The sequence below is a fragment of the Coregonus clupeaformis genome, chromosome 33, assembly GCF_020615455.1.
Source record: "Coregonus clupeaformis isolate EN_2021a chromosome 33, ASM2061545v1, whole genome shotgun sequence".
Classification (NCBI taxonomy): domain Eukaryota; kingdom Metazoa; phylum Chordata; class Actinopteri; order Salmoniformes; family Salmonidae; genus Coregonus; species Coregonus clupeaformis.
The window spans coordinates 15,556,657-15,580,078 of NC_059224.1; the positions used below are offsets into that span (position 1 = coordinate 15,556,657).

Below are 23,422 nucleotides of genomic sequence, written 5' to 3' on the forward strand. Positions count from 1 at the left end.
ACAGAGCTGTATGGGTTTTCACTGACAGTCTTTATAAACTTAAGCATCACGTGACAAGATGCCCCCATCCTTCCCACTAATTGGGCTACTTTTGCACATAGTTGTTGACCGAGTGAGGGAAACGCTGTAAATTGAGAGGAGTCGCTGTGTTCTGAAAGATGAGACATTGAGGATTATAATAAATACTGCTTTGATGTCATACAAGCAAACCACATACATACCAATTGTGCAAGTTCTCCCACTTAAAAATATGAGAGAGGCCTGTAATTTTCATCATAGGTACACGTCAACTATGACAGACAAATTGAAGAAAAAAAATCCAGAAAATCACATTGTAGGATTTCTTATGAATTTATTTGAAAATTATGGTGGAAAATAAGTATTTGGTCAATAACAAAAGTTTCTCAATACTTTGTTATATACCCTTTGTTGGCAATGACAGGTCAAACGTTTTCTGTAAGTCTTCACAAGGTTTTCACACACTGTTGCTGGTATTTTGGCCCATTCCTCCATGCAGATCTCCTCTAGAGCAGTGATGTTTTGGGGCTGTCGCTGGGCAACACGGACTTTCAACTCCCTCCAAAGATTTTCTATGGGGTTGAGATCTGGAGACTGGCTAGGCCACTCCAGGACCTTGAAATGCTTCTTACGAAGCCACTCCTTCGTTGCCCGGGCGGTGTGTTTGGGATCATTGTCATGCTGAAAGACCCAGCCACGTTTCATCTTCAATGCCCTTGCTGATGGAAGGAGGTTTTCACTCAAAATCTCACGATACATGGCCCCATTCATTCTTTCCTTTACACGGATCAGTCGTCCTGGTCCCTTTGCAGAAAAACAGCCCCAAAGCATGATGTTTCCATCCCCATGCTTCACAGTAGGTATGGTGTTCTTTGGATGCAACTCAGCATTCTTTGTCCTCCAAACACGACGAGTTGAGTTTTTACCAAAAAGTTCTATTTTGGTTTCATCTGACCATATGACATTCTCCCAATCCTCTTCTGGATCATCCAAATGCACTCTAGCAAACTTCAGACGGGCCTGGACATGTACTGGCTTAAGCAGGGGGACACGTCTGGCACTGCAGGATTTGAGTCCCTGGCGGCGTAGTGTGTTACTGATGGTAGGCTTTGTTACTTTGGTCCCAGCTCTCTGCAGGTCATTCACTAGGTCGCCCCGTGTGGTTCTGGGATTTTTGCTCACCGTTCTTGTGATCATTTTGACCCCACGGGGTGAGATGTTGCGTGGAGCCCCAGATCGAGGGAGATTATCAGTGGTCTTGTATGTCTTCCATTTCCTAATAATTGCTCCCACAGTTGATTTCTTCAAACCAAGCTGCTTACCTCTTGCAGATTCAGTCTTCCCAGCCTGGTGCAGGTCTACAATTTTCTTTCTGGTGTCCTTTGACAGCTCTTTGGTCTTGGCCATAGTGGAGTTTGGAGTGTGACTGTTTGAGGTTGTGGACAGGTGTCTTTTATACTGATAACAAGTTCAAACAGGTGCCATTAATACAGGTAACGAGTGGAGGACAGAGGAGCCTCTTAAAGAAGAAGTTACAGGTCTGTGAGAGCCAGAATTCTTGCTTGTTTGTAGGTGACCAAATACTTATTTTCCACCATAATTTGCAAATAAATTCATTAAAAATCCTACAATGTGATTTTCTGGAATTTTTTTCCTCAATTTGTCTGTCATAGTTGACGTGTACCTATGATGAAAATTACAGGCCTCTCTCATATTTTTAAGTGGGAGAACTTGCACAATTGGTGGCTGACTAAATACTTTTTTCCCCCACTGTACCCACGAGTCCAAATGTGCACTTCACATTTCCATATTTGAAAACTCATGTCATTTACAGTATCAACGTTTATGTTTGATCCGCAGTTACAAGGATGACACGTGTTTTACCCTGGGTTGTCCTGAACAGAATGAGTCTGTGTTTGTCCTATTGTGAAGAAAATTAGCTGCGCAACATGCACTTGAATGCACTCATGACTCCATTTTATGTGCACCAAAATTACATTCAGTTTGTCTGAAGTGCCTTTCGAAAGCCTAACACAGCAAGATACTATTTTATAACTTAGCTAGCCATGTTGGCAATAGAATAAGCTTTCAAATGAAGCCCACCTGACCCAGATTTATAATTGAACGTTTTTGGATTGCGTAAACAGTAATTGTGTGAGGGTGGGGAGAGGTGTGTGGCCACTTGGAGACACCAGTTAGATTTCGTTATTGACAAATGCTGTGAAATGTACAGTAAATGTAAAAGGTACATACAATCAACAGTGTAATGTTTGGATTCAGTCTTGTGTCAGATTAACTGTTTTGTCCTCAACTTTGGTCTGATCATTTCCGGCCATGAACTCCAAAGTGTTCTCTTTCAATTGTTACCATGGTCATGCATATGATTTTTATACTTCTTCTGTTAGAATCATTTCAATTTGGCCCCATCCATATAGGCCACTTTCCACGAGCGTAAGGGGTTAACCAGCTGTGTGTGTCGGAGCAAAGCACTCCAAGGCTAACCCATGCCCATCTCCTACATCAGCCATAAGGTTTGCATGCCTGCCTACTTAACATGCAGGACACATCTCACTCCAACCACTGCAGTGAGTGAGGCAACAGGCAAGACCACCTCTAATTTGTTAAAACCCCACAGACAGCTGGGTGGATATCTCAGGTCTTTACAGCAGTCAGTCTTCCTGTCAGTCAGCGGAGCTTACCCTCACCTGTGTCCTGAGAGTTGAGCACCTCCAGGGCATGCATCATGGCACTGGCGAATACGTTGGCATCCTCCTTGCTGCCAAAGTTGAGGCCGTAGACCTGCCTGGCATCACGCCACTGGTGGAAGGTCTGTGTGGCCTGGTTGTACTTGAGCCCCTTGGGAATGGCACAGTTTATTACCACCTGGAGAAGGAGAGAGAGGGGTGGAGAGAGATGGTTTATTCTGAAGTACTGAAAGGACTATGCGTGTTCCTCAAAACAAGTTTATTGCACTCATATGGAGAAGTATGAAAATGTATGCACTCACTAACTAAGTCGCTCTGGATAAGAGCATCTGCTAAATGACTGAAATGTCAAATGTAAAATGAGAAGGAGAGGTAGAGAGGGAGAGAGAGGTGAGATGGTTTTGATAGATAGCTATTCTCAAGCACAGAAAGAACCGTGTTGCTCAGAATACGTTTATCATGATAACAGGAAATGTAGCTTTGTAGAGCACATAATAGGTCTACTCTATAAAGTGAGTCATACATAAAAGCTAATACTCCTCAGTCAGTCTAAAAGCACTTAAGAACCGCCACTCACTACAGTAAAGCACAAGCCACCTTGAAATGTTAAATATATGTGGTTATTTAATCGCTTTGGCATATGACCAAGAAGAAACGCTGTCTATAGTTTTCAGTTCAGAGAAACATGAGCACACCTTTCATAAGTAAATGGAGGGAATCAAATGAGCTGCGTTCAGCTCCAAAGCAATCATTCACAGCTTGAGGATCAAGATAGTTGTTCAGTTCTAGAATGTTAGGGTTGGTGAAAGCCGTGGAAAAAACACCTATAATATCCGCACCACGTTTATTTTAAATATCTAGAATTTAATTGGAACATTCCTTTGGCTCTTGAAAGTGAAGATGTGTTGGTTTCTAGCTTTATTTTTCCTCTGGGCGGCCAGGCCAGAGATTTACATAATCTGTTCTCTCATTTTTGTTGATGAGCTCACTGAGGCACACAGCGGAGCAGAAAAAACAAAACGGCTGTCGGTTCAACTCCAGTCAGAGACAGAGGAACAGTAGAGGAACCGAGCATAATAAATATAGTTAATCTAGCCCCTATCAGAAATCAGCAATACTGTACCCCAGCCAAGAAACACTCCTGAACTCTATTAGCTCTTCAGTCGAGTCAGGCTCTGAGCAGCATTCAAGGCCTAGGCTATAGATTTCACTGCTGCAGTCACCAGTTGAAAGAGTCAGTGCAAAAGGGAAAGTATGCTATATTGCTACCTTACAGTCCAATAAAGATGCATAAATTGAATAATAATCTGAAATGCGCAAAATATATTGTGCCTATTCATCATCTATAGATTTTTATTTTAAACCAACTAGTTTCAACTTCAGCCATCATTAGTGTGTTTCATATTGAATGGTTGAAATGACCTTGACAAGCCAAAGCCCCAACACTACAGATAGATAGTCTACCTTCCTCTGATCGATTCTCTGCACTAAACAGATGCAGACAGGTGGCTGTATCAGTCGAAAAATAATAAGCAGCATCAAATCTTCATACGTTTTGCATTCATCCCGTCTCATTTTAAATAAAAGTCAATCACATCAATATTAAATCATAATAATTAGAAACCAGAAATTCATCAGAGGGCCTAATTAACATGCATCAGGATTGACGTGGGATTAAAGTCTGATTAAAAGAGTTATGAAGCAATATAGAAACATGTCCCTTTATGATCAAATTATTGACTTACTAAGCAGAGGATGAAGACTATACATCTTTGACAACAGAAATCCTACACCGGGTCCGTGTTCGTTAACCAGTTTGCTGCTATGAACCCATAACAGTGTGTCAACATGACCTTTCCATGGAGTCCAATGATCATCTGAACCCAGTTCTAAGAAGAGTCAAGTTCCTCCTACATGTTGAGGATACATGTCGCTGTGAGTGTTTATAGTGGTGGTGTGAAGGACCTTTCTCCTTGTGTTGACATGAACAACAGCAGGAGAGCAAGGCCTCGTAACGACCTGTCCTCCTCTCTTCCCACGGGACGGGAGAAGTCAGGGAGAAGACAGAGGGGGTTCTGGGAGTGCTGATACAGCACATGCCGACCAGCGAGCTCTCTCTCTCTCTCTCTCTCTCTCTCTCTCTCTCTCTCTCTCTCTCTCTCTCTCTCTCTCTCTCTCTCTCTCTCTCTCTCTCTCTCTCTCTCTCTCTCTCTCTCTCTCTCTCTCTCTCTCTCTCTCTCTCTCTCTCTCTCTCTCTCTCTCTCTCTCTCTCTCTCTCTCTCTCTCTCTCTCTCTCTCTCTCTCTCTCTCTCTCTCTCTCTCTCTCTCTCTCTCTCTCTCTCTCTCTCTCTCTCTCTCTCTCTCTCTCTCTCTCTCTCTCTCTCTCTCTCTCTCTCTCTCTCTCTCTCTCTCTCTCTCTCTCTCTCTCTCTCTCTCTCTCTCTCTCTCTCTCTCTCTCTCTCTCTCTCTCTCTCTCTCTCTCTCTCTCTCTCTCTCTCTCTCTCTCTCTCTCTCTCTCTCTCTCTCTCTCTCTCTCTCTCTCTCTCTCTCTCTCTCTCTCTCTCTCTCTCTCTCTCTCTCTCTCTCTCTCTCTCTCTCTCTCTCTCTCTCTCTCTGAGGTATGGATTCTGCAACGCTCAGCGACTGTAGAGACAACAGCAAGACCTCACTACTCTGGAGACACTGCACTTTGACACTTTAGTCATCATAGGAATGAGACTATTGGATCAATATTTAGAAACTGTGACATGTGTTTTTGGATATCTACATCAATTGTCCTACACACACAGTATAGGTCTACAGCAATTGTAAGGATGAGTGTGAGACCAAGAGAGGGAGAGGGCCAGCAATAACTTTTTATTGCATTGGTAAAATGAAAACAATAACACTGAGGTTTTTCCACTGCGTTAAATCCCTCTGCTCCAGTTTGCTGCTATACAGGAAGTAATAGACAAGCAGACCAGGGTCAGGCATTCCAGAAACGAGGCCTTCAAAGTTAATGGGGGGGTAGGAACTCTAAATTCGATTCTTAAAAAGTGGTCAGGGTTTATTGCTTCAGGGGGAACAAATAGCGACTACTGGAGGTTTTTTATAAAGTCTTCAAAGAAAGAAAAACATCCAAGAATTAAATAGTACTTGACACCCCCTGCATCAGGGCTGGGTTTGCTGTCATCTTTAACTGGCCTCTGTGGGTAAGTTCTCGGAGGGGAGCGGGGTGCTGCGCTGGGAGAAGGTAGAGGTCTGCACGGGACTGATTTCTTCATCCCACGCTCAGCTTTTCATACTGCAACCAGCCCGCTCCCACTGTCTTTCTGTCCAACTCCCACCCGCTCCAGGAAGAACTTGTGCCGAACACAACCGTAGTCCCGCAATGTTATTTTAGGTGTATGTAACGAAGCTCGCTTGCCAGCCATGGTCCCAGCAATTTTGCACCCTATAGGCAAAATCAAGAATTGTGAAATTACCAGAGATTCTCACGTGGCCCACTATATTAAGCTATCGGTATTACTGGGATATATCAGCCAATAGGCTAGACGTAGTTTGAAGAGAGCCCAGTTGGTGAGAGAGCGGACACTTTTGCACTTTCTGTTGAGCTACATTTAGCATATAGCCTACCTTTTAAGAGTGGGGAAATTTTCAGACGCATACAAATATGGGTGATCAATATTTATTTCCAGGCAATTTAGTCAACTTTAGCCTAATCCTATTTAGGAAGTTAATTTCCTTGGAAATATAACTTCCCCATGCGTCTCCACCCATGCATATAGCCTACTCTATTTAATTGAGACCACACACACACACAACTGATCTTGCACGCCCTACTAGGAGTGGAGAGGTATGGCTACTGAACTTGAAGCAGCCAGAATGATGAGAGCGGACACTTGCACTTTCTCTTGAGCTATGTTTTGCAAATAGGATATAGCCTACCATTCAGGAGGATGATTTACAGGCAGAGACAAATGGGTAATCAATATTTATTGAAAAGTGAAAAGGCGCAACGCTCACTCACCATGGTATGCGTGCAATGCGCAATTTCCTTTTCAAAGATGCTTATGTTTTGATTGCACCCCAACTCACGTTGGTTGAGCGCCCTCCACTTCTTTCCATTATCAGTATTTATTTACAGACACCGTAGTAAACTATAGTCTAATCACTTTTAAGTTAATTTCCTTGGAAAGATAATTGCCACCTGACTCTCTCTACCCATGCATAGGCAGCCTACTCCATTTCATTGAGACCACAAATACTGTATAGGCGCACTTGACCTTGCGCGCCCAACTAGGAGAGGTAGGCTACTGAACTTTAGCAGCAAATTCTGATTGTGTGAATAATGTGACAAAGAGGTGCTTTTAATACAATAGGTAGGCCTAGGTTAACACATATTAGCAAAGCAGAAAGACGACCGTTTCCAAATAAAATCGTCTGACCGTCCACAGCACAAAAGATGCAGACTGCGCCGCAATGATCTCTGTTGGGGCCCGCAAGTCCCGCGGGATAGAGGTTCTGTGAACCAAGAAGCCGCTGTGGCCTGTGTGTTTATGTCTGACCGTCACACCACAGCTCTCGGTCTCAATCACTGCATGGTCCTGACCAGAAACACTCCTGAGACAGGAGTATATAACAGGATCTGCCACTGCAGAAAAGACCCCTGGTCCACTGTGCCTCTGGATGTAGACAATGCCTCATTGGACTACACTAGTACTGCACTCAGCCCTCTCCACAAACACTCTTCCTGTGTGTCAGTGAGGCCCTGAGAGACAGCACCGATGTTCTGGAATGCAACACTGACTGGATCCTATAGTGATCATCCCCCAACTAATGGACTGGCAGAAGTGTTCTGTGTGCGAGTCTATCCACTAACACCATTACAGTGAAATCTACTAAATACCAACAGTCTGATGCCCTGAGAGAGATACTCCCAGACATGTAGAGTGAACTCTTTTAGAACATATGCAGGATCAAATCAGACCAAGCTAACCATCTGCTCAGTCCCAACCAAGGCAGGATAATATACCTCTACTAAAACCTATTCACTCTTAAAGCTGAAAACAGCCCATCATGACTTCCTTTAAGTCTATTTCAGGGAAACCACTTTAAGGGAAACCCATTTGTTTGTAATGAGAATAACAGACGAAGAGGGAAAACAAGAGTTTTTCAGTTCCTGCTGACATAACTGAATTTAAAGGGGTTCGGAGTTGGGGGGGAATTCAGTTAAAAACCCAGGAGATGGGTTTGGGCAAGGGTCAGCTGCATTGTGTACGCTAGCAACACACACAGAAGGCTACCAAATACCAAACAAACACCAAACAGACAACAATCAGCTCCAACACTAATCCACCAATAGGAGAGGTGTAGTCTGGTACTGTGGAAACAATTCAGCAGCACCTGGTGTCGTGTTTCTCTAAATATGCCTCCTATTTTTCCTAAGAACAGGCCATCCTCTAATTTTCCACAAAAAGGTTCCCTTCATTAAATACAGATGTGTATCACTGGCTGCCTGGCCGGATCTTATCGAATGGAGTAAAAGCAGTCAGAGAGGAGAGGAATACAGGAGACTGTTACATTTCCTCTCTGGCCCGGATCTACATTGTTGTTGCTGTCTGTTGACGCTATAGCTAACCATGGACTAGGGACAAACAGACCGACAGATTGATGTTTTTGAGAGCTTGGCTGTGATGTGACGGTTACTAATGGAGCAGCAGAGCTCTCCGATCTGTTTCCAATTACAGAGCTGGATCATTGCTGAGAGACACTGAGAAAAGCAAGATGGCTGCCAGGCTACTCTCCTAATGACACGTCAGAGACGGAATAACGTAAAGAACTCTAGAGTCATCCGATCAGTGCAGTTCTGAGGCTCGTGAAATCCTGGTCCCACTTCAAACAAACGACAACTTCTAAAGTCTTTATATTGCATTCATAAAGTCTTCACAAGCACTACATACTTCTCAAATCATCCAGCCCCATGCTGTCCCACTGACTCACCTGATGGTCCTGTATTTTGCGTCCCACCACCCGGAAGGCGTTGTTGCCCGTGTGGTGGTATATGTGCACTCTGCTGAAGCCTGTGGAGCCGCCGGCTGGAACCCATTTCTTATTGGCATCGTCATACACCATGACAGCGGCCCGCGCCTGACAGATACTCTGTTCACTGCAGAGAGGAGAAGTGAGAGAAACAGGGACACACGTTAAACAGCAGTACACAAGGGGACATTGGTTTCTACCCCAAACAGTTGATCAGAGTTAATCAAGCCTGGCCAGCACAGCAACATATGTGGTCTCCTGAAAGTCAGGAACTGGAAGAGTGGCTGTCTGAGAGGGTAATGCCTCCTGTAGCTCAGTTGGTAGAGCATGGCGCTTGCAACGCCAGGGTTGTGGGTTCGATTCCCACGGGGAGCCAGTATGAAAATGTATGCACTCACTAACTGTAAGTCGCTCTGGATAAGAGCATCTGCTAAATGACTAAAATGTCAAATGTAATGGCATTGGAGGAGTTGTTTATGTAATGAGATCGGACATGATTAAAAGGAGAATGGTCTAAGGGGGTGTCAAATATCCATTAAGATACACTATATGACCAAAAGTATGTGGACACCTCATGGGCATTAATATGGAGTTGGTCCCCCTTTTGCTGCTATAACAGCCTCCACTCTTCTGGGAAGGCTTTCCACTAGATGTTGGAACATTGCTGCGGGGACTTGCTTCCATTCAGCTACAAGAGCATTAGTGAGGTCGGGCACTGATGTTGGGTGATTAGGCCTGGCTCACAGTCAGCATCCCAATTCATCCCAAAGGTGTTCGATGGGGCTGAGGTCAGGGCTCTGTGCAGGCCAGTCAAGTTCTTCCACACCGATCGACAAACCATTTCTGTATGGACCTCGCTTTGTGCACAGGGCCATTGTCATGCTGAAACAGGAAAGGGCCTTCCCCAAACTGTTGCCACAAAGTTGGAAGCACAGAATCATCTAGAATGTCATTGTATGTTGTAGCATTAAGATTTCCCTTCACTGGATCTAAGGGGCTTAGCCCGAACCATGAAAAACAGCCCCAGACTATTATTTCTCCTCCACCAAACTTTACAGTTGGTACTATGCATTCGAGCAGGTAGCATTCTCCTAGCATCCGCCAAACCCAGATTCGTCCATCGGACTGCGAGATGGTGAAGCTTGATTCATCACTCCAGAGAATGCGTTTCCACTGCTCCAGAGTCCAATGGCGACGAGCTTTACCCCACTCCAGCCGACGCTTGGGATTGCGCATGGTGATCTTAGGCTTGTGTGCGGCTGCTCGGCCATGGAAACCCATTTCATGAAGCTTCTGACAAACAGTTATTGTGCTGACGTTGCTTCCAGAGGCAGTTTGGTAGTGAGTGTTGCAACCGAGGACAGACAATTTTTACGAGTTTCAGCGGTCCCGTTCTGTGAGCTTGTGTGGTCTACCACTTCGCGGCTGAGTGGCTGTTGCTCCTAGACGTTTTCACTTCACAATAACAGCACTTACAGTTGACCGAGGCAGATCTAGCAGGGCAGAAATTTGACGAACTGACTGTAGGAAAGGTGACATCCTATGACAGTGCCACGTTGAATGTCCCTGAGCTCTTCAGTAAGGCCATTCTACTGCCAATGTTTGACTATGGAGAAACCATAAAGCCTAGGCCTAGTATTTAACAGAGTCTTGGTAACTACATACACCACCACACTCCTACCTGTCCACACTCCTGCCTCACCACAAAGGGCTCTGGTCAAAACTAATGCACTATATAGGCTATAGTAGTGGGTGTCATTTGAGACTTGGCCAACTCTGTTACCGACCAGCAGAACAAAACAATTAGGCCAAGGCCCTGTCAGGCAGTAAATTATTCACCAACATGCTTCACCCTCCCTCCCACTCCATAGCAACTACTCCAACAGGAGGAGACAGACAGGAGAGAGAGCGGCAGAATGTGAAGAGAGAGAGATCTCTCTACTCTCTCTCTTATCTACTGGGTGAAAAACCACAGTGTGCCATCACAGCTGCAAGATTTGTGATTTGTGACCTGTTGCCACAAGAAAAGGGCAACCAGTGAAGAACAAACACCATTGTAAATACAACCCATATTTATGTTTATTTATTTTCCCATTTGTACTTTAACTATTTGCACATTGTTACAATACTGTAAATATACATAATATGACATTTGAAATGTCTTTATTCTTTTGAAACTTCTGAGTGTAATGTTTAGTGTTAATATTTATTGTTTATTTCACTTTTGTTTACTATCTACTTCACTTGCTTTGGCAATGTTAACACACGTTTCCCATGCCAATAAAGCCCTTAAATTGAATTGAAATTGAATTGAAATTGAATTGAGAGAGAGGCAAAGAGAAAGATGGAGGAGAAAAAAGTGAGAGAGAGAGAGAGAGAGAAAGAGAGAGAGAGGTTAGAGGCCCTGGGGAAGAGAATATAGGAGAGCAGAAGAGAGCCAGGGGATATTGGGAGGTGTGTGTGTGTGTGTGTGTGTGTGTGTGTGTGTGTGTGTGTGTGTGTGTGTGTGTGAACCGCCACACACAACCTCTCTCAGGTGAGTGTCAGCAGGGGAGAAGGGAGTGTTGTTCAACAACATTAAACCATGCATGGGAAAGCCCGTTTTCCACTTTCTTCTTTCAAAGAGGCTTGAAACACGCATCTCCTCTCCACAGCTTGATTCATCAGAATCAATGTCATCTGGCGGTCGTTTCCTGAGGAATCCAATGGGTGGACCACTGATTATTGAACTCTAGTCAGACCGGAGATGGCAGAGAGACAGAGAGCAATTCCACAAAAGTCTCAGAAGGCAGAAAACAAGAGAATAAGACCGGAATTGCAAAGCTGGCTGAACACTGACAGGCCCTAGGCCTACAGGGAGGCAGGGAGCTCCCAGACTTGATGTGGGAAGATAATGCTTTGGAAGGGAGGAACAGGGGAGGGTCTCTTACTCAGTAGTGCCTTCGTCATCTCACTCCTTCTGCAAGGGAGAACCCAACCCACCCCTCACTCTCAGCACCCATCAGCATACAGCAGTATAACAAATTAACTATGCCCTGCCAAACAGACAGAGCCATGAAGGTCACCAGCCTCTCTCTTCAAAGGAAAACAGCCATAAACACAAAGCAACCTCGTGCTCAGAGACATGCATCACTCCATCTACGATATAATGACCCATGAGAGCAGGGTAGGCACAGACATAACAGCTATGGTTACTGGCTGTACATTAAAGGTAACTGCAACAGCAAATTGCTTTGTCAACAAAAGGGTACCAGAGTCTCAGCACAAATTACTCTTAAAGACCACTAACAGATTTAAAAATCTGAAAAACAGTATTCTAACTAAAGCGCATAATATTTGTGGCTGAGCTCGAAGATGATCTATGCTCTTTCATCCGAGAAAATCATCATTCCATTATTGCTTTCCATTAGCGCCTGTATGACTATCTTTAGAACTGAATTGCTTTAGACAGGCAGAGGCAGTTATACATCTGCCTGCCTGCTGTAGACTGTATGTGAGTGCTAATAACCTGCCAAGAGACCTGAACCCACTTATCCCACTACACATAGCTAGCTTCCTAGTCTCACACACACACACACACACCTCCACAAGACAGTCATCTTCCCAGTGTGAACACACCTGACAATACAGCACACCTCCCGTTAATATGCTCCTAATTGACAACAATAACAACCCTACAGTCTTCAGTAGAAACAAACTGGTGAATGACATACAATGGAAGTATTGTACAACAGTCAATCCTCCTGCATAGATAAAGAGATGACATTGAATAGTAAAGGACATGGTCAAAAGCAGTTCTTTTCTCATGTTGACCATGAACTACAGTGAGGGAAAAAAGTATTTGATCCCCTGCTGATTTTGTACGTTTGCCCGCTGACAAAGAAATGATCAGTCTATAATTTCAATGGTAGTTTTATTTGAACAGTGCGAGACAGAATAACAACAACAAAATCCAGAAAAACGCATGTCAAAAATGTTATAAATTGATTTGCATTTTAATGAGGGAAATAAGTATTTGACCCCCTCTCAATCCAAAAGATTTCTGGCTCCCAGGTGTCTTTTATACAGGTAAGGAGCTGAGATTAGGAGCACACTCTTAAAGGGAGTGCTCTTAATCTCAGCTTGTTACCTGTATAAAAGACACCTGTCCACAGAAGCAATCAATTAATCAGATTCCAAACTCTCCACAATGGCCAAGACCAAAGAGCTCTCCAAGGATGTCAGGGACAAGATTGTAGACCTACACAAGGCTGGAATGGGCTACAAGACCATCACCAAGCAGCTTGGTGAGAAGGTGACAACAGTTGGTGTGATTATTCGCAAATGGAAGATACACAAAAATAACTGTCAATCTCCCTCGGCCTGGGGCTCCATGCAAGATCTCACCTCGTGGAGTTGCAATGATCATGAGAACGGTGAGGAATCAGCCCAGAACTACACGGGAGGATCTTGTCAATGATCTCAAGGCAGCTGGGACCATAGTCACCAAGAAAACAATTGGTAACACACTACGCCGTGAAGGACTGAAATCCTGCAGCGCCCGCAAGGTCCCCCCTGTTTCAAGAAAGCACATATACAGGGCCGTCTGAAGTTTGCCAATGAACATCTAAATGATTCAGAGGAGAACTGGGTGAACGTGTTGTCGTCAGATGAGACCAAAATGGAGCTCTTTGGCATCAACTCAACTCGCCGTGTTTGGAGGAAGAGGAATGCTGCCTATGACCCCAAGAACACCATCCCCACCGTCAAACATGGGGGTGGAAACATTATGCTTTGGGGGTGTTTTTCTGCTAAGGGGACAGGACAACTTCACCGCATCAAAGGGACGATGGACAGGGCCATGACCGTCAAATCTTGGGTGAGATCCTCCTTCCCTCAGCCAGGGCATTGAAAATGGATGGGTATTCCAGCATGACAATGACCCAAAACACACGGCCAAGGCAACAAAGGAGTGGCTCAAGAAGAAGCACATTAAGGATCTGTGGAGGGAGCTGAAGGTTCGAGTTGCCAAACGTCAGCCTCGAAACCTTAATGACTTGGAGAAGATCTGCAAAGAGGAGTGGGACAAAATCCCTCCTGAGATGTGTGCAAACCTGGTGGCCAACTACAAGAAACGTCTGACCTCTGTGATTGCCAACAAGGGTTTTGCCACCAAGTACTAAGTCATGTTTTGCAGAGGAGTCAAATACTTATTTCCCTCATTAAAATGCAAATCAATTTATAACATTTTTTACATGCATTTTTCTGGATTTTTTTGTTATTCTGTCTCTCACTGTTCATATAAACCTACCATTAAAATTATAGACTGATCATGTCTTTGTCAGTGGGCAAACGTACAAAATCAGCAGGGGATCAAATACTTTTTTCCCTCACTGTAGTTATAAAATACAATGCAAATGAATCGAAAAGAACAATGGAAATGGAACACGCTGTAATTTATTCATGGGCTTCTGCTCTACTCAGTATTCAAATACATTTTATAACCAAGCTCTTATTACAAGATTCCCTTGTTTCACATTTCCACTGGTTTCCTTGTTTCACGGGACTCTTGTAGGAGACGTGTAATGAAGTATAGTGCTCTAGTCTAAACCACCAGAGAGAATCTGGAACATAACTAAGGCCTTTGGCTCTGATCCGCCACCACTTTCCAACCACAGGCAACTGAAACCCAGAGGAATCCAACCCCAAACCAAGTGTCTAGCGCAGTCTCAGCCCTCCGAGTGGGCTTGAGGTAGCAACATAGCATTGGTGGTGGACTGCCCTTCCCCTTAAACATCAGTTGTCGGATCAGAGGTCGCTCATTACCCCTTAATTTTCACTTCTTTCACCCCAAATCTGCACAGTCATCTAAGCAATTGGCTGACCACCCTCTCAAACACATATGGGTTGAATAATGCGTGTTAGTGTACAACGGCTTACTGTTGTCATAACAGAGAGACTGAGAGACCCAGAAAGGTTATTCGCATCACTGTGAAGCTAAATGGGATTCACAAGAATGGACGTAAAGCAAAACAAATGTAAAGGAAAGTAGCTAGCTTCTCAATGTAGGTTGTTGTAGAGTCCTGCCTACCTAGTAGATTTGTAGCTAGCTGTGTAGGAAAACAAAGCTAAGGACAGTGGCTTCTCTAACTCAATGGAGGTTATAGGCTAGTATTGTGTTGCCTTAATGCTTAGTTGAGTAGACCCAGACAGACCCAGACCTTCTCATCATAGTCCTGATCCCATTCAGAGCCTCTCTTCTCCCTATTAGTTCCTCTCAGTCTGCTCTGTCTGCTCTCAGTACACTTAAACAGCTGCCTCTGGGCTCTCTTCAGCCTCTCTGAAGGACAGGGTAGTAGAGTACTCCACTCTGAATACCACTAACACCACCCCCTTATACAGTACCAGTCAAAAGTTTGGACACACCTACTCATTCAAGGGTTTTTCTTTCTTTTTTATATTGTAGAATAATAGTGAAGACATCAAAATTATGAAATAACACATATGGAATCATGTAGTAACCAAAAAATGGTTAAACAAATCAAATTTTATATTTGAGATTCTTCAAATAGCTAGCCTTTGCCTTGATGACAGCTTTGCACACTTTTGGCATTCTCTCAACCAGCTTCATGAGGTATTCACCTGAAATGCATTTCAATTAACAGGTGTGCCTTCTTAAAAGTTAATTTGTGGAATTTCTTTCCTTCTTAATGCCTTTGAGCCAATCAGGTGTGTTGTGACAAGGTAGGGGGGTATACAGAAAATAGCCATATTTGGTAAAAGACCAAGTCCATATTATGGCAGGAATAGCTCAAAAAATTACTTTGAAAGTTTCTTCAAGTGCAGTCGCAAAAACTAACCGCTATGATGAAACTGGCTCTCATGAGGACCGCCACAGGAATGGAAGACCCAGAGTTACCTCTGCTGCAGAGGATAAGTTCATTAGAGTTACCAGCCTCAGAAATTGCAGCCCAAATAAATGCTTCACAGAGTTCAAGTAACAGACACATCTCAACATCAACTGTTCAGAGGAGACTGTGTGAATCAGGCCTTCATGGTCAAATTGCTGTAAAAAAAACATTACTAAAAGACACCAATAAGAAGAAGAGACTTGCTTGGGCCAAGAAACACGAGCAATGGACATTAGACCGGTGGAAATGGAGGAGGAGTTGTTATGGTGTGGGGGTGTTTTGCTGGTGACACTGTCTGTGATTTATTTAAGATTCAAGACACACTTAACCAGCATGGCTACCACAGAATTCTGCAGCGATACGCCATCCCATCTGGTTTTGGCTTAGTGGGACTATCATTTGTTTTTCAACAGGACAATGACCCAACACACCTCCAGGCTGTGTTAGGGCTATTTTACCAAGAAGGAGAGTGATGGAGTGGTGCATCAGATGACCTGGCCTCCACAATCCCCCGACCTCAACCCAATTGAGATGGTTTGGGATGAGTCGGACCGCAGAGTGAAGGAAAAGCAGCCAACAAGTGCTCAGCATATGTGGGAACTCCCTTCAAGACTGTTGGAAAAGCATTCCAGGTGAAGCTGCTTGAGATAATGCCAAGAGTGTGCAAAGCTGTCATCAAGGCAAACGGTGGCTATTTGAAGAATCTCAAATATAAAATATATTTTGATTTGTTTAACAATTTTTTGGTTACTACATGATTCCATATGTGTTATTCCATAGTTTTGATGTCTTCACTATTATTCTACAATATAGAAAATAGTGAAAATAAAGAAAAACCCTGGAATGAGTAGGTGTCCAAACTTTCGACTGGTACTGTACATAGTAAATACACACACACACACACAGTACACAAACCACAGAGTACAGTACACACACACAGGCAGACACACTACAGTACAGTGCAGTACAGTACACACACACTACAGTACACAACAGACACACAAACACCACATTTAGACAGGTACAAACACACCCATGAAGCTGTAACGTTGAGCTGGTGGAATTGGAACAGGTATAGGAGAGGGTTTCTGTCCCTTCATTAATGTTAACGTCTCTATATCAAAATATAACATCAAAGAGCCTGGCTGTGAGAGAGCACAGAGAGGAGAGAGCACAGAGAGGAGGCAGCTAGCGCTGGTGATGTCATAGCCAGCAGAACTGTGAAAAGCGCTCCAGGGACTAGCTAGGCCTGCTTATGCAATACAGCGCCTGCCTTCTATTTCCCTACCAAAGAATACATGGCAAATGGTCAATGTATCACCGCTCTGATTGTTATTGCTAAGAACAGGAAGGCAAATTCTTTTTGAAGGAACACTCCATTGTTTATGTCTGTAAAAAGGTCCAAATCGTTATTTTCAACACAGTCGAATGAACAGACTTTGTCAGAATGTCCAATTCTTACAATTAAACTGCAGAGAACAGTTTCTGGATTACCTTCAGAAAGACTCGTCAGTCAGTCAGTCAGTCAGTCAGTCAGTCAGTCAGTCAGTCAGTCAGTCAGTCAGTCAGTCAGTCAGTCAGTCAGTCAGTCAGTCAGTCAGTCAGTCAGTCAGTCAGTCAGTCAGTCAGTCAGTCAGTCAGTCTTCCCAGGGGCAGACAGACAGCACTTCCCTCCACCGCTTCCTCTGTCCCCTGTAGGCACAACACCAAAAGGGAGGCCTTGGTCGACAGTTGTGTATTTTCCACATAGCCACAGAGAGAGTAGAGGAAACCCTGATCTCTAAATGGTGTACTTGCATGCAGCGGTTAGGGTTTAACAAACAGGAATGTTGGCATGGGTATCTGTCCGCAGTTTTAATGCCATGGCTATTGTTGGCTTTAATAAGAGGCTGAACTAGGCTCTACACTCAGTCTGGGCAGAGGCCATTTTCCAAGCTGAAAAATGGGACAAACCCTGTAAATCCAAACAAAGCAAAGTAAGACAAAGAAACACGAAGGACAGTGGCTTTTTCCCACAACTCATGTTGAGGCTCTGAGTAGATTTAAATAAAACATGTTTGTTTTGGGCTTTGACTCAACTTTGAGGCCCTAAGACAGAAGAGAAGGGAATTTCCATGGTGTCTGCTCTGACTCACAGAAGAAGCTGGGGACCACATCTATGTGGCCCCTGTGGCTGGATGAGAGGGCCAGGGAAGAGGGCCAGGGAAGAGGGCCATGGTTGAGGGCTGGGTGGCTGTTCATGGAGCAGTGATGGGAGACAGGCGCGTCCGAAATTGAGCTCAGATTCATCCTGTTTCCTTTGATCATCCTTAAGATGTTTCTACAACTTGATTGGAGTCCACCTGTGGTAAATTTAATAGATTGGACATGATATTATTTGGAAAGGCACACACCTGTCTACATAAGGTCCCACAGTTGACAATGCATGTCAGAGCAAAAACCAAGCCATGAAGTATGGCTCTGAAACATGATTGTGTCGAGGCACAGATCTGGGGAAGGGCTCCAAAAAATGTCTTCAGCATTAAAAAAGGTCCCCAAGAACACAGTGGCCCCCATCATTCTTAAATGAAAGAAGTTTGGAACCACCGAGACTCTTCCTAGAGCTGGCCGCCCAGCCAAACTCTGCAATTGGGGGAGAAGGGCCTTGGTCAGGGAGGTGACCAAGAACCCGATGGTCACTCCGACAGAGGTCCAGAGTTCCTCTGTGGAGATGGGAGAACCATCTCTGCAGCACTCCACCAATCAGGCCTTTATGGTAGAGTGGCCAGATGGAAGCCACTCCTCAGTAAAAGGCACATGACAGCCCGCTTGGAGTTTGCCAAAAGGCACCTAAAGTACTCTCAGACCATGAGAAACAAGATTCTCTGTTCTGAGGAAACCTGGCACCATCCCTACGGTGAAGCATGGTGGTGGCAGCATCATGCTGTGGGGATGGTTTTCTGCGGCAGGGACTGGGAGACTAGTCAGGATTGAGGGAAAGATGAACTGAGCAAAGTACAGAGAGATCCTTGATGAAAACCTGCTCCAGAGCACTCATGACCTCAGACTGGGGCGAAGGTTCACCTTCCAAAAGGACAACAACCCTAAGCACACAGCCAAGACAATGCAGGAGTGGCTTCAGGACAAGTCCCTGAATGTCATTGAGTGGCCCAGCCAGAGCCTGGACTTGAACCCGATCGAACATCTCTGGAGGGACCTGAAAATAGTTGTGCAGCAACGCTCCCCATCCAACCTGACAGAGCTTGAGGGGATCTGCAGAGAAGAATGGGAGAAAATCCCCAAATACAGGTGTGCCAAGCTTGTAGTGTCATACCCAATAAGACTCGAGGCTGTAATCGCTGCCAAAGGTGCTTCAACAAAGTACTGAGTAAAGAGTCTGAATACTTATGTAAATTTGATATTTAATGTATTTATTTTTGTATACATTTGCAAAAAAAATCTAAAAACCTGTTTTTGCATTGTTATTATGGGGTATTGTGTGTAGATTGATGAGGGGGAAAAACTATTTAATCAATTTTAGAATAAGGCTGTAACGTATCAAAATGTGGAAAAAGTCAAGGGGTCTGAATACTTTCCGAATGCACTGTAGATGGTAGACACACCACTGGGGCTAGCCTAGAACACTGATCCACCAACGGCTGGTTGCCAGGATATTTCCCAAACCAAGAAAGTGCAAACGCATACACACCGCAGCTGGAGGGGAAGCAGCACAGCACAGTACAGCACACCTCCCCACATGGGCCTCCAGTGCACCAGAGTGAGAATGCCAGCATAGTACTAGTCTCCACTTTGCCACAACCAGCCCCTCTCAGGTGGCCACCACCTAGTGTCACTCACACAGGGGTGAGAAGGAGCAGAAACTCAGGGCTAGCCTGACACCAGAGTACTGCTGGTTAGAGATGGGCTAGCCTGACACCAGAGTACTGCTGGTTAGAGATGGGCTAGCCTGACACCAGAGTACTGCTGGTTAGAGATGGGCTAGCCTGACACCAGAGTACTGCTGGCTAGAGATGGGACAAAACGTTAGCCTTACAACTCATCATGTGAGCAAATAGTGGACTGTTCCATTTCTAGAGCTCTTCCTTCAACAGAGCACAGAATGTGACGTGATGGTTTGCGCAGCAAACATCCACAGAGGTAGTTTATACACTCCTCCGTTTCAACACTTTCTCCAAAGCCCAGGACGGCTACAAACCAAGAGCAGACAATACTCTGGATTCCTCTCAGCTATGGTAGAAGAGCAGAAGGGAAGGGGTGAGAAATGCCACTGCTGAAAATTCACTGATGATTGAGGTGCCAGAAGCCTGCTGATCCTCAAACTGTTAGAGGCCCAGTGTAGGTGGAGGTGTTGGTGTGAAGAGACTGTTAACATAATGTGGAGTTTCTATCTGAGATTTACCCCGGTGTTTTACCCAAAAGGCTCAGACTTTTATTTTTCCATCTACGCGGGCCGGCACTCGTGTCTCACTGGACCATGGCTCCGGCAGACCTGCTCTGACTTAGGCCAATGCCGGGACACTGGTACTTTTCAGTTGCATTACATAACAATGGCTGTGAACTTTAACACCTTCTCACAAAGCAACAGTCTTGATGATGCAGAGGTTGTTGATTCTGATAACCTCAAGTCTTTAGAGTCACACTCCTGATGGAAACACAATTACACTAGAGTTAGCATTAACATAAAACACTGGCGACACACTGGTGTGGGGTAAGTCTTAGCAAAGTCCCAGTCAGTTGGAGGTGTTCCACACGGCTAGACATAGGACCAACTTCACCAGACCCCTGCTGAGAAATACATGGAGATCCAGTATCAAGGCTAATGCTAGCAGGCTAATCACGGAAACACCTTGTCCTCTCACTCTGCTTCAGCTTGTATACAACTTACAAGACACCCAAGTGATTATGTCATCAATAAGGAATTCATTTGCTTCATGAAATGGTTTCTTCATAGTCTGGTCCCATCTGTATGTGCTCTAGCAAGCATGTCTGACATGACAACAGTCAGTGGCAGATCGTTATAAGAGTTGGCTAGATAACATAGGAGCATTGGAGCACTTTGTGGTCTTGTTAGCCTTGTATGCACTGTCAGTCCCAATGTAAGAATGAAATACATTACATTTTTTGAAATGACTAAATAATGTAACAGAACTAGAAAGAAAAGCCTTGATCGTCAGGAGTAGCAATACTCAACAGTAGATTCAGGAGTTTCTAAGTCCAAGCTGTTGCCTTAAATGGTTAAAGGTTGTACTGACAACTTTGACTGGTCCATAAAAGACAAGGTTGTGTGTGTGTGTGTGTGTGTGTGCTCTCCATCCCCTCCACAGCATGTCAGAGTGCAGGGGGAACATTCCCAGTGTAAAGAGAGCAGAAAATATCACCTTAGCAACACTGTGTGTATGTGGGTGGGTTTTTATGTGGATCTCTGGCTGCTTCCGCATAGCTGGGGAAGAGAGAGAGAGAGGAGAGAGAGAGAGAGAGAGAGAGAGAGAGAGAGAGAGAGAGAGAGAGAGAGAGAGAGAGAGAGAGAGAGAGAGAGAGAGAGAGAGAGAGAGAGAGAGAGAGAGAGAGAGAGAGAGAGAGAGAGAGAGAGAGAGAGAGAGATAATTATCAGACAGGAGGGACTGACCTATTGCCTGTGTGTGTGTGTGTGTGTGTGTGTGAGACTGTGCGTATGTGTCACTCTGCTTGCATGCATGTCCATGGGTGGGGAGGGAGAGAGTGAAGAATCGAGAGAATGTAACAGTTTGTACGCGAAGCGAGTAAGGCTTATGGCCACAGCCTGGACTCTGTCATTACATAGTGCAGTCTGATTATCCTCCACAACAGCCATACACAGGCAACCCACTCCTCCCCACCACCAACCCTACCCAACCCAGAGGGAGCGAACTGACGGCTTAAAAATACACACCACTCACTGCCATGAGTCATCCATAACACCAGCAGATTTGGTGGGAAGAGAGGGATAGACATAGATAGAAAGGGAGAGAGAGAGCAAGAGAGAATGAGAGAGAGAGCCAGTGTTCATTCATGCTGCTTGCTAGGCAGGACAATGTGAGGCATCGTCACTGTAAAAACAGGCAGGCGGGCCAGCCCCTTAGGTGATCTCTTCTAGCTGGCTTGCTGGGGCTGCAGCTCCAGTAGATGGGCTGTGTTTATGAGCCAGGGGAGGCTGCTCTTAGCGACTGGCACACAGACAGGAACACACTCTAAAAAAAGTACAGTTGGGAGGCGACTGAATGAGCGCTAATACCTTTATAACGATGACTTTGTGAGCTGTTGACACTGGGGCTCATGCAGTAGAGGCGATCACAAAGTACTTGGGCACAATTAACATGTGAAATGTAGCTCAGCTGGAAAACAGGAGGCCTTTGCTTGCTTTGAGGAGATTAGTGGAAATGGGACTCAACTTTATTCTCTTCTGTGAAGCCTCGTTCTTATCATGTGATATTCTCAGTACCTCCCGAGTGGCGCAGTGGTCTAAGGCACTGCATCGCAGTGCTAGCTGTGCCACTAGAGATCCTGGTTCGAATCCAGGCTCTGTCGTAGCCGTCTGCGACCGGGAGACCCATGGGGCGGCGCACAATTGGCCCAGCGTCGTCCAGGGTAGGGGAGGGAATGGCCGGCAGGGATGTAGCTCAGTTGGTAGAGCATGCCGTTTGCGTCGTCCAGGGTTGTGGGTTCAATTGAAGAACACTGAAAACATCCCTGTGGATTCAGTTCCACCCTAATGAAGATTACTGGGGTCCTTCCCTGGTGTGATCAACAGGTAGATGGAAAGACACAACAGGTAGATGGCTGTAATTGGTCTGACCTTTGACAGCACCATGGTAACGAGCACCAGAAAGACCCCCTGGGGGATGGCGGAGGAATCCCTGGGGTTCTAAAGGCAAGAGAGGGACTAGTGGTGAGGTGTGGGAGAGACATTGTAATCCATTGTTGTCATACCAAAACTGAACCTGCTTTCACCAGGTGTGAAGGAATCATTACTCAAATCACAAAGCAAAAAACAACCCAAACAGGTTCCACATCAACGGAATTAGACTACAAAATGCTGACAGAGCCAATGCAACCAAAAACCAATGCAACCGAAAGAAAAACATGTTGTCATACAGAAGGCGTTTGAGGGGAAACTTAGTTTGCTTGTTGCCACAACCCTCTGGAGGCTTTGACCTTGTGAGCACACTGCTAGCTTGTGTGAGTGACAGCAGCAGCACTGTGTTTGTGAACACGCCAACCTCATCAGGCATTTACAGGGTGGCTTGTGGGGCGGTGAGAAAGTAGCAGGTGAGTGCTAACTGGGACCAGTTTTGTACTGGAGGAGTCCCATGGGGCACTGTGGGCTGCCATTCAGCCAGTCACAGAGGGGGATTCATATGGAACACAGCCATCAATCTCCTATGACCCCCTGGGCTAACAGAACAGGCCCTGTTGGGCTGCATGGGAACTGGCTGGGAACTACTGGTTTTCATTAGGCTCAGGGTAGATTGGCCAAGTTGTTTGTGTTGTTTTTACTAAACATGGGATTTAGAAAGCTAGACTCTTTCCTAATACATCAATCCACAGTGGAACTTTCAAATGAAAAGGGAGAGAACACTGGTGAGGCCTGAAAAATGTTACTTGAAAACATTCCCAAATGTATATGCCAAGTTAAACGATGATTTTGTGTCAGTGCACATTGGACTGATATGTGAAGAAACTGATAGAAATATTTGATGAGGATCCTCCTTTGCTTAACATGATGTTTATGGCTTGCTTAATGTTCCGGCAGCCAGATTAAGTAGTGTACAT

The 23,422-nt window shown here is 45.0% G+C and overlaps 1 protein-coding gene across 11 annotated transcripts in view; it reads right to left on the minus strand.

Annotated features, from left to right (window-relative positions):
• LOC121548866 (protein enabled homolog) overlaps positions 1–23,422 on the minus strand; it is a 140,632-nt gene that overhangs the window by 66,598 nt on the left and 50,612 nt on the right. For 6 of the 11 annotated variants that reach the window (XM_045210151.1, XM_045210148.1, XM_045210152.1 and 3 more), the window contains exons 2-3: positions 8,706–8,871; positions 2,718–2,901 (exon numbers count right to left, since the gene is read on the minus strand). In XM_045210151.1, the coding sequence (XP_045066086.1) occupies positions 2,718–2,901; positions 8,706–8,871 (350 nt within the window). The remainder of the gene's footprint in view (positions 1–2,717; positions 2,902–8,705; positions 8,872–23,422) is intronic. The other 5 variants (XM_045210150.1, XM_045210153.1, XM_045210157.1 and 2 more) reach the window with 1 other exon arrangement.